The 12758-nt window shown below is 33.4% G+C and overlaps 1 protein-coding gene across 1 annotated transcript in view; it reads left to right on the top strand.

The window, feature by feature from the left end:
- The window catches only part of LOC126734718 (uncharacterized), a 120497-nt gene that overhangs the window by 61497 nt on the left and 46242 nt on the right, over positions 1 to 12758 (top strand). Inside the window, exon 6 of the mRNA XM_050438440.1 lies at positions 9282 to 9393. Coding sequence (XP_050294397.1) covers positions 9282 to 9393 — 112 coding nt within the window. The remainder of the gene's footprint in view (positions 1 to 9281; positions 9394 to 12758) is intronic.

Here is a 12758-nt window from a genome sequence, read left to right as displayed (position 1 = left end):
TGCAAGAAATTGTTGAAAAATGTTCTCGAATGAGTGGAATTGGAAAGTCCACCATTTTCAAATTGTTGCGGGAAAGAAAAGTAGCAGGTCAAGTGGAATCTCCCAAGCAAAAGCCAGGACGACCTACAAAAGTCCTTGATGAAAATGCTAAATGTATAATTCGAAGAAAAGTTCACTCTTTTTATTTTAAAAAGGAAATACCGACCCTAGACAAAATTTTAATGGAGCTTGGCCGAGATGACAGTATTCCGTTGATAAGTAGAAAACTTTTATGGAAAACTTTAAAAAATATGGATTTTGCCTGGGAAAAGCATAACCGCAAAGCACTTTTACTGGAGAGCGACGAAATTGTTTGTTGGAGACGACAATACTTGAGAAGTATCAAGCAGTACCGCAGGGAGCAAAAGAAAGTTTTTTATCTTGATGAGACGTGGATTAACGAAGGTTATATAGTCCAAAAAATGTGGCAAGACAAAAATATAACCAGTGCTCGCCAAGCTTTCATAGAAGGCCTGTCTACGGGTATTAAAGTACCTTCGGGAAAAGGAAAAAGACTTATAATCACACATATTGGAAGCGAAGAGGGATTTTTAAAAGAAGGTCTGCTAACCTTTGAGTCGACTCGCACAGGAGATTACCATGAAGACATGAACTCAGACGTTTTCGAGGACTATTTTGGTGAAATGATAAAATTTCTTCCGGCTAATTCGGTGGTGGTTATGGATAACGCAAGCTATCATTCACGGCGAATAGAGAAGACGCCAACTTCAAGTTGGAGAAAGCAAGAAATTATCGATTGGCTGACTGCAAAAGGTATTGCGTTTGAAGCAAATTTGATAAAAAAAGAACTGCTGGCAATAGCAAACTTACACAAAACTCGTTTCATGAAATACGCCGTGGAAGATATAGCCGAAAAATATAATATAACTGTACTGCGCTTACCGCCATATCATTGCGAACTAAATCCTATAGAACTGATATGGGCGCAGGTAAAAGGATTTGTAGCAAGACAAAACACGACTTTTAAAATGAAAGATGTTAAGCTACTGTTTGATCAAGCCATTACGGAAGCGACACCAGAGAATTGGCGAAAAGCAGTCCAGCATGTAATTAAGCAAGAGGACAAAATGTGGGATCTTGACAACCTCATCGATCAGACAGTCGATCCTTTAATTATAATGTCAAGAGGTGATGACAGTTCGTCAGATGACGAAGAAGACTACAATCTATTATAATTTAAAATTGTTATACACTGTCCAAAAAGTGCCAGATCCAAAAGTGACATTTTCAACTGTTTTACTCTACATATTATGTTCAATAAATTTGTGAAAAAAATATATTATTCCATTTAAACAAAAGTAACTTTCTAAAATAAAATAGCATTTAAGTACATTAATTATAAGGTAAAAAACAAGTCCCAGTTGCACTGCACGCCTTTGGCGAACCGTTTTCAATGTTTATCAGTGGGTAACAATGGGCAAAACTCATAAATTGACCAGCGGCGGCTCGTCAGGGTAGGCAAGGTAGGCGCCGCCTACCTTATAAAATTCACTTGTAAATTTGAAAAAAAATGACCATTATAATTTATATAATATAATCATTCTTTTTAATGTAATATTAAAAAATACCATGAACCTCCTAGTCTAATGTTAATACGCATGCATCTATCGCCACTTTACGTGAAACCTGAGCTAGTCTAAATCGACTCGCCTCATAAAATCAAATGAATACGATATTATATATGGGAAGGCGATATTTCCAACCGCCTGTATTTAATGGTCTCTACGGCGGCAATCTCCCATACAAAACTTACAGCGGCCGACGTGAAACAAAATTATTCTATGCGACAAAAAGTGCACTGTTAGGCGGACAATTCGGCCGCCTTCGACCGTCTTCGTCAATTCGCTCGAAGCGCTCGTTCGTCGATCGATAAAGGGGAAAGGGCTGGTGATTTTAGAGTACGATTGTACTAAATCTAGCACAAGTGGAAAAAAATTTAGCACGCAATACAAATTCTGTTTTCTTACTTAAACGTAAAAAATATTAAAAATGTACATTTTTCATGGCAGTCTAGGTTTTTTGTTGTAAATTTTCAAGCAATGACTACGATTTTTATAACGTATTTAATTTTTAGTACAATTGGGTGAGTTTCAGTATGATAATTAAAGCACGGATGAGATGAGCCCTCGTTCAATGGAAAATCAATGGTGGGGACTGGGGCGGGATTTTGTGCTGTGTGGCGTCTTTGTTGCACTTATTTAAAACTACATAGGAGCAATAAAGATGGTGATGGTACTAATACTAATAATATGATAGGAGGAAAATAATTCCAGATTTTTCTTGGCGGGGTTTTGTTTTTATTCATTAACGGTTTGTGGCTGGTTTCTTCGGTTTCTTTCAGCTTTGAACGATTTTTCTGCTGTCTTACGTCGTATGGTTGCTTCTCCATTGAATTTTGAATTTGGTTTATATTAGATAAGTATAAGTATATTAGAATAATAATTGTGCTATTAAAGTTTGTAAAGATAGTAGAGGTACCTATTAAGGGGTTGTATATTTTTGAGAATATTATAATATAGAGTAGAAAGTAGGTAATTTTTGTAGAAGTAGAGGTGCATACCTAACCTAGTTGTTTGATCCTTTTACTATTTTTTTTTAGAATTGCCAATAATCTCGCCGAAACCCCTGTGCATGATGTAATTTGTTCTTTACAAGAAACCCCATTTTCCCGCCTAAATGAAAATGATCGTAGGGAAATAATTTCTATTGGTCGCCCTACACCCCCGATTTCAATTTTAAAACCTGACAAAAAGCAAGGCCAAGCATTCTCGCGATCTTTTAAGACCCAGTGGTTCGAAACCCATCAATGGTTATGTGGTAGTTATTTTAAACAAAGTTTGTTTTGTATACTTTTAGGAGGTAATAGAAATAATGTTTGGGTGTCTCAGGGTTTTTGCGATTTAAAAAATCTGTCAGCTAGCATAAAAAAACATGAATCGTCAAAGGAGCATATGAGTAGCTACCTTAGTCTAAAGCGCTTGCAAAAAAATAGTAGCACTATACAGGATGCATTAAAAATACAGTCTTCTTTGTTTTTAAAATCCTATAACGAGGATGTAAGAAAAAATAGAAATTTATTGAGCTATTTGATTGATGTCACTTGTCATCTTGCAAAACAAGAATTATCTTTTAGAGGCCACAATGAAAAATCCGATTCTTTTAACACTGGCAATTTTCGTGAAACATTTAACTTGTTAATTAAACGTGACATCGAAATGCAAAACCATTTTAAAAAAATAGGCAATAATTTTTCTGGTTTGTCTAAGACTATCCAAAACGATATAATAGGTTGTATCTCTGAACACCTTTTGGAGACAATACATAAAGAAATAAAAAAAGCATTATTTTTTTTTGTACAAGTTGATGACACTACTGACATTTTAGAAAAATCACAATGCGCTATTTCGGTCAGATATGTAAACTGTCACCAATCTGGTGACATTAAAGAGAGATTTTTGGGATTTTTTGATGTAAGTCAAGATAGAACGGCAGACGCGATGTACGAATTAATTGTTTCTGTTTTAAGTCCTTTCGATTATAAGAAAAATTTAGTTGGTCAATGTTATGATGGCGCTAGCGTAATGGCTGGTTCGTTAAATGGTTTGCAAAAAAAAATTAAAGACGATGCTCCATTAGCTTTATTTACACATTGCAGTGCGCACCGATTAAACTTAGTTCTACAGAATGGAGCAAAAACTATTAAAAATTGCCGAATTTTTTTTGCGAGCGTAACTTCAATTCCCGGCTTCTTCCATCAATCTGCAAAGCGAACATTTATTTTGGACTCTATAGTTGGAAAAAGGATACCGACTGCTGTAGATACCAGATGGGCTTCACGTTCAAAAATCGTTCATCTTTTAGATTCAAAATGGAATGACTTAAAAAAAGTTTTTCAAACAATTATTGACGATCAATCTTCATCATCCGAGTCAATTAACGGGGCAAAGGGATATCTTAGATTTATGAAAGGTTTAGAATTTTCTTTTTTAACCGCGGCTTACAAAAATGTATTTGATATTACGGATCCACTATTTAGTATTTTGCAAAAAAAGTCTTTAGATATAGCTTATTGTCAAAAACAGGTATTTTTAACAAAAGAGCGTCTACAGTCCTTGCGGAATGAATTAACCTTCGAACAATTTTTTGAAGAAGCAAAAATTAGAATTTCAGGCGATATGATAGATAGCGTGGATAATCCTACACCATCAAAAAGAATAAAATTATCAAACACTATCAAAGGGGATGAAAAGTCTTCTTTACGAATTTTATTTTATGAGATTATTGATAATATTTCGACGCAAATAGATGTTCGGTTTGCAGATCTATCGCAGTTAACTTATTTTGCATTGGTTGATTCTTCTAAGTTCCAAGAGTATAAGAAAAATTTTCCAACTTCTTTAGTTACAAGTGTCACCAACCTTTATAAAAATATTTTTGACAAACAGCAACTAATTAATGAGTTAAGTGTAATTTTTCACGATGAAGAACTAACAACATTAAATGTAGAGTCGATTTTAAAACATTTTATAGATAATGGTCTTAAAGAAATATTTCCCCAAGCTTTTACACTTTTTACGCTTATTGCTACAATACCAATCACAAGTACATCAGTTGAAAGACATTTTTCATGCCTTAAACGCATAAAAACATATTCCCGAAATAAAATAGGTAATGAGCGCTTATCATCACTTGCTTTAATTTCCATCGAAAAGGAACTCTTTTGCTCTTTACAGGGATCTGATAATTTTACAGATTTAATAATAAGTAGGTTTGCACTTTTAAAGGACAGAAGAATAAACCTTATTTATAAAAATTAGTTGTTTTACAACTAAAATAAAAAACTAAAAAAAAAATTAAAAAAAAAATAAAAAATCAAAAATTAAAAACAAAATCTATGTTAAGTAGAAGAATATTATGATATCTTTTAGTTATATAGTTTTCAACTTTAATCTTTTTTAGAAATAGTATTGAAAAGAAGAAAACTACATAAGCTCAAAGGTGCATAATTAAATAACCATGCATTTTTGGTAAGTAAGTAAAAAAGATCTATGTTAATAAAAATGAATTTATTTGTATTTGTTTATAATATAGAAGAATATTTACTGCATCTTTGCATCTTATAGTAGGTATCTGTCAATAACAGTAGGTAGTGTATATATCTAAGGATTTAGTGAAATTAAATGAAATATGGATATAACACAAAAATTACGATCATAATTTAAATTCATACAACTTTGTAAAGGTGTGTTTCATTTTGTTTTTTTTGTTTCCGCATTTTTTTTGTTGATTGAAATCTAAATTTAAAAAAAATATTATTTTTAGGTTATTTTTTTTTTTAAAGATTTCGAAAACATTATTTTTTTCTTAATTTTAGTAAATTATTAATGAAAAGTGGCCGTGACACCACAATTTTTTTTTAAATCCCGAAAAAGCGGGGGGAGGGGGAGCTCGGGCTACTCGGTGTGCGCACTGTTATAATAATATGTCGCCTACCTTAGATTACAGGGCGCGAGCCGCCACTGAAATTGACCCAAAACCGGGTGGCACTACCTGCAATCAACGAAAAGAAAGAATTTTACATTGAAACTAATACCCAACTAAGGTAGTGGCATAAAATATTGGTGGATCACCAGGTACCACTTTTGCATACCTAATGAGGTTTTATTGCTCTACACACTTCTGAAATAGAGTATAGATACAATAGAACAAACATAAAGCATGGAGGCACATTGATAATGTCCACTAATAACGACTTTTCAGTAGTGACAAAGTTTGATAACTTATTATCTGAAAAATTGTTTGAATTTTCCATTGTTTATAATAATTCACATGATCTCTACATTGTTTGTCTATATAGAACACCCGACTCTGATATACAAAGTTTTAGCCAGAAACTACTAAGCTTGCTAGAATCCATGCCCTTAAAAAGCACACTAATTGTAAGTGGCGCCCTTAATATTGACTATTCCAGTGTGTGTGCTGCCCAGGAATCACTCCAGTCTATATTCGAGTCAATGGGCTTGATAATGCACATATATTCACCCACCAGAATAACTAAAAATAACTCCACCACCATCGATTACGTAGTATCATCCTTTGCTCCAGAACTCTTAAATTGTACTGTTTTCAGTTCGGGCTTTTCAGATCATGAAGCTATATTAACCAGCTTCTCTTTGGATTCAATTAACAATAGCACTTAGACCGTGTTTATAACAAAAATAATTTTCTAAATTTTAAGAATCATTGTCTAACGCAAAACTGGAACTTTGTTTCAAATGATGTCGATAATGAGTTCTCCAGATTCTTAAATTCGCTATCAGATATTGCAAATATTTTTTTTTTCCTCTAAGGCCAATTAAAACTAAAAAACAAAAGCCCTGGACCTCCAAAGGTCTTCGTGTATCGGCAAAAAACATGCGCTCACTTTCCTACCTAAAAAAGTTCTGAGAATCTATTGCTTTTCATAATTACGTCAAGCAGTATAGGAAAACTTATCTTAAAACAATTAAAGCTGCAAAAGAAATCTATTACAATGGGAGGCTGGCAAAATCTGGCAATGTAGCTAAAGAAACATGGTCTATTGTTAACGAACTAAGAAATAAGTCTACTTCAACTAGCACTATCTCTACATCACCCGAGGACCTAAACAATTACTTTGTAAATGTGGCAAAAAATCTAATGGCCACCATAACACCTTCTGATGATCCTCTGTCATATCTCTCTAATGAAAATTTGCACAATTTCTTTTTTACGCCAGTATCATTTATAGAACTTCAAAGTACAATTAACGAAATAAAAAACAAATCATCAGCTGGTACAGATGAGCTTACTCTTAAAATGTTTTCAAATATGCCTGATTGTACTCTAATCCATTTAGTAGACCTAATCAACATGTCATTTCAAAATGGGGTCTTTCCAAACTGCCTTAAAACTGCAATAATCGTTTCATTACATAAAGGAGGATAAAGATCAAGCCTCAAACTATCGTCCAATTGCACTTCTTCCAACCCTCTCAAAGATCATAGAACGCCTGGCTAAAAAAAGGTTTTTGTCATTTTTGTTTAAATATAATATCGTAACCCCTTATCAGTTTGGATTTCTGAGCAAAAAATGCACCAACGATGCTATGTTCTCCCTATTTAATTACTTAACAACAACAATTTTCTGTGACTTTTCAAAGGCTTTCGATTGCGTAAACCACATTATTTTAATTAACAAATTGCAGCACTATGGATTCAGAGGTATATCCCTTCAATGGTTTAAGTCATATTTGTGCAACAGAAGTCAACTTGTAAAGGTCGATACGTCAAGATCTTCTTGTAAACCAATCGAATGTGGGGTACCTCAAGGTTCCGTTTTGGGTCCTATGCTCTTTCTGCTGTTTATAAATGACCTGGCCAGCCTGAACATAAGCGGAAAAATCTGTCTTTTTGCTGATGATACTAGGAACTTCACTTGGAGCAATCCGAATGCAATGGCACTACATACAACAATTTCCAACGACTTGGTTTTCATTAAATCGTGGTGCGATTCCAATCTTTTATGCCTAAATCTCTCAAAAACTAAAGTCTTATCATATAAAACGACCATTCCTCCATTTATTCTAAACAATACCAGTTTGGAAGTTGTTGAGTCTGTCAAGTTCTTGGGTCTTGTTGTGGACGGCTCTTGTAGAGCTCACTGCCAAGTAAATTTTATAAAATATAAGATCCTTACTCTTCCCTCGTTATTTATATTTGAATCTATCTGCCTTATCCACAAACATGTGTCGCAGATTCCAGAAAGACCATCCCACAGCTATTCACTAAGGAACGTTGATCATAATCTTCATCTGCCAATTCCACGGTCGGAATTAGTAAAGAACTCTATACTTTATGCAGCAATAAAAATGCACAACCATCTGCCTTCCGTAATAAAATCGATGACTACTTTTAGTTGTTTTCGCAATGCCCTAAAATCTTTACTACTGCAAAAAGCCCTATATACAGTAGAAGACTTTTTTAATATTTCCTTTTAAAGCACACACACTGGCGTTATTAGCTACCTATTATTTGTAAAATGTTTGCCTGCTTTTTATTGTATGTTTTTTTTGAGACTAAGGTTTTTGACAATTTTATACATATAATTGTGTGTATATTTGTATATAAAAATTATTTTATTTATGTATTTCGACCAAATTGTACAATTTGATAATTTGTACAGTATTTTTGTTTTGTTATGTACCTATTTACTTTGTGTGTATTTTGTCTGAGTATTTTTTTATGTTTATTTCTTTATATTTGTATTTTTTTTTCCTTTAGCTTGTCGGTAAAATGTTAATTTTCTGACAATAAAGCATTTTGACTTGACCTGACTTGACTATATTTCCAGCAAGACGGCGCTCCTCCTCACTATGTTCTTCCCGTTCGGCAATGGCTAGACGACGAGTTTCCAGATAAATGGATAGGGCGAAGGGGGCCTATAGAATGGCCTGCTAGATCTCCTGATATAACGTTGTTAGACTTTTTTCTATAGGGTCATTTGAAATCTATTGTGTTCACTCCCCAACCTGAAAGTTTGGATGAACTGCGTCAACGCATCATCGACAGCTACCGTGATATTCCACAATATGTTTTTGAAAATGTCCGTCAGGAATTTGAACATCGCCTATGTCATTGTTTGGCCAAAAACGGGCAACATTTTGAACACTTATTGAAATAAAAACTGATATTTTCATGTTTTTGTTTTCTATCTGAACAAATTACAAAAAAGATAAACAAAGATTTTTCTAATTTTCTCGAAAACGAATTGACCGATTTAAAAAAATCAAACGTCAAAATAAAAGACTTCGAAAGATCTTTTAAACAAGCTTAAGGGGATGACCCTGGGGGGCAAAGGGTGAAAGGGGGTGAAGTAATTTTAGGTTAGGAAGTTGTCCCCCTTGACAAATCTTTTGACGTATTTCGGCGTTTTTTTTGGCGTTTTTTTTTTTTTGTTTAACAGTGGTTTTCGATAAATCCGTGGTGGGAAGTTTTCAAATGAACACCCTGTATGTGTTCCATTCCCCAATCTGTATAATGAATGGTACTCAAATGAAAGGTCAAAAAGTAACATTAATATTGCTCAAATATTAAAATATTCTACTGTTACATTGACATGTTATAATATTAACTCTGATAATTTTTTCACATTTTTTTTTCTAAATAATAACCGAATAATATATAATATTTATTTAATTTCAGGCCGGTGTCAAATCATGAGGAAGGTGACGTTCGCGTAGATTTTTTCTTTGTTGATCAGAGAAGCAACGTTTCTAACATATATACGCCTGAGGAGCATACACCTTATGAACAGGTTAGTAAATCTTGATAAATGAGTAATGGTTCTTTAAGAGTAAACTTAAAATATTCTTTTAAGAAAATCCTACTATACCGTGCCCGAATTTTTGAATTTAATCCGTCGGCACTTTGGTTGTTCTTCCCTGCTTCCCTAAATATATTAACTAGTACTAGATTGAAGATCTTATTTTTTTTTTAACTTGTGTGGCCTCATTTTATAAATTGTCCTTTTAATGTCCGATTATTTATTTTTTTGTTTTTTTAACCTGTTTTTTTAAAGTTTTTTAGTATTTCATCTGGATTTTAGCTTATATCTAAATGCCTTGTTACTTAAAATATTTTTTATTTATTTATTTGACTTTATCTTTAGTATAGTCAACAGTATTGTATTGTATGTTCTATAATAATAAAGCATTTTTTAAACTTGAACTTGAACTATACAGGCCAGCCTTTTTGGCATGTATTGGGATCTCCTTAGAATATTGAAAGGCTAGAAGTAGCATGCCGTGGAACTATGGGCAGGTTTGTTTGCTTGCAACATCTTTGATGCAATGATGCCAAATGCGTATATGGGTCATTCTCATTTAAAGTCGTCAAACCAATAGTGAAAATCGTTCATTACAAAATATTTAATATTATGCAAAAAAACAAACAAATCATTTTCTAATCATGTTTTATAACACAATTTGGCAAAAGCAGTGCAAATTTTTTTTTTATTTTACCCATTTTTGAGTGATTCTGCTTACTGAACTTTGTCAGGTTCGTCACTATTTCTTAAAAGTCAGAAAATTAGCCTTAGACCCAGGTTAAGAATTCTTTTTAAAACATTAATTATTGCAAGAAGCCGATGGGTAATTTATTTTTTTTTAGTTTCTATTTTTCTATAAAAAGCAATACCATATTTTATGTGTTTTTCTAAATAGTGACGAACCTGACACTGATGTAACAAACCTGACAATGATGCCAAAAATTGATAGAAAACAAACACATTTAAATAATAATTGTTTTTTTTTATTAAATGGCTCCAATTACAAAAACGTTTAACCAAAAATGTAAATTCTAAATTTAACCAAACATAACAAAATAAACTCTAAATTTTAAGTAACTCATAACAAATAATAAAATACTTAGGTTAAATTAGTTGATGCCTTCCCCATTTTCAAGCCAAAACGGCGTTTTAAACTGTAAAATTCGTTTAGTTGCATTAGTAGGTGCTTCAATAGAACCCACTATATCTTCAAATTTATACCAGATCTTGTCTTCCTTGATTGGCCAAATGTATTTATTGACTCCTACAGAATGCAGAACTTTAACTTCACAGGATTCATCGTTATTTGTATCAGTAACAACGCCCGGATATATCACATTGTTATATTTAACAAGCAGCCATTGATCAATTTTTACATTTTCAAAGGTCACAGGTAAAAATTGTTGTTGTTGAAGCTGTTGTTGAGGAGTGGTATCTTCTGGGTTATCGTCTGAATCTACAGTTTCACAGTCTTGATAATACATCCGTTGCAATGAATGACAATCACATGTTGTAGGCAATTTCTTGCAAAAACACGATAATTCGCGTCCATATAAATCGGACTCAGAATCTTTCAAAATAATTTGACCTACTTTCATAATGCCTTTAGTCATTTTGTAACGATTATTTATTTCTTTTTTGGAATCAAAGTTAATGACATCTTCTAAATCGATCCAATAAAGTTTCACATTTACTTTTCCTTGAAGAATCCTAAATAACGCTTCTGCATCTGGAATGTCATTCCCTTTACAGACAAGTCCATCAGCTACTCTTTTGACTGCAGCCCCAACACCATGCGGAGCACCCTTACCATGCGAAGCCTCTGAAAAGTTCCATGAAGCATTTGAAAATCCATAATCTCTAAAATATGTATTCAAATAAAAAAAATTGTCCTTGTTGCGGTATTGTGATGTTGGGCCATCACTAAAGAAGTTAACAGTTTGCACACCATTTTGTTTTAGTTCTTCTAAAACAGGACGTAAGTGGGCCCAAATAGCAGGAGGGTCATGCCGAGTACAGGAAGAAATGGTACATATACTTTCAGGAGGTTTATTGTCATAGTAAACTACAACGGTATGGAGACTGGCCTGGTTGTGTGAGGAACCGAAATGCATTGCCTGTATTTCTGAACTCATTTTGCATGAGTAATTTTCAGAAAAATCTATATGTACAGCAGCCTCTTCAAGTTAGTTCAGAAATACATTTTTGCCTTTGACTGGCTTGATGATTTTTTTTAAAGACATGCCAACAGAACAATGTTTTTAGTTCTGCATTAAAATTTGTGCATAGGTTCTTTAGCATTCCAGATTCACGGATAAGCTTTGTTTTATTAACAAAAAATGTTTTGCCTGATTTGCTCCTTTCCTCTTTTTCAAGTTTCCAAAAGTTCCAATTAACTAATTTTTTTGGATCTTTAATATCCGCGAGGATTATAGCGGCCTGATCTTGGCATTTTGGGCAGATATTTTTCATGCAATCTTTTGATTTTACATCACACGTAACCAGCTTACATACGTTTTCGATGTTGCGTTCTGTGCATATTTTTTCTTTTACTAAAGTATCCAGTTTATGCTGTATATTGGAATGTTTTTTGCACAAGCAAGAATCTCTATCGGAAAGTTTTGGTTTCACAACCCAACAAGGTCTATGCCTGCAAAATGTCGCAAAACTAATTTTACTACAAGGAAACTCTTTGCAAAACTTTTCATAAAGATTTTTAAGGGTTTCCTTTAGCAATCTTTTCTGATATTTGATCTTGCCTCGTGTTACTGTTTGTTTTTTTCCCGGTGTTAACGTAGTTATGTCATCTCTATTAAAAAAGTCTCGTATTTTTTTATGAAGTGGATGTAAAGTAAGTCGACATCTTCCTTTCCCTTTTGACATTGTAGTTGAAGAATGACATTGGAGTACCTTTTTAGTTCTTGTTAAAAATTTATATTTTTTGACAATGGTTCCACTAGTGGCTCTAGAAATAATTTGCTTTTCTTTTTCGTTGTTTGTTTTTGAGTAATTGTCTTTTATTTGTGCAACTAGTGCATTATGAAAAACTAGAGTTTTTTTTACAGTTTCAGGAACATTATATCCTTTGGTATCTTGGATGGCTTTACTGTAAGGACTAGCTGTTTCACTTTTCTGACTCCCTGCCACAACATTCTTTTTCTGGTATCGCTGGCAACGTTTCTTATAGTTCCGTAAAGACTGCTTTGTTTTTTCCAAGTCCTTTTCCAAACGCTTGATTTTCCTGTATGCAGCAGTTCTGTCCTTGCGAAGTCTCTTTCTTCCGGAAGACCTGTTAGCCTCTAAGTAAGATTGATTTCTTGGAGGTTCATTTACTATTCCAACATCTTCCATAG

This window comes from Anthonomus grandis, chromosome 3 (assembly GCF_022605725.1).
Source record: "Anthonomus grandis grandis chromosome 3, icAntGran1.3, whole genome shotgun sequence".
NCBI classification, from domain to species: domain Eukaryota; kingdom Metazoa; phylum Arthropoda; class Insecta; order Coleoptera; family Curculionidae; genus Anthonomus; species Anthonomus grandis.
This window is presented reverse-complemented; position numbering and strand designations above follow the sequence as displayed.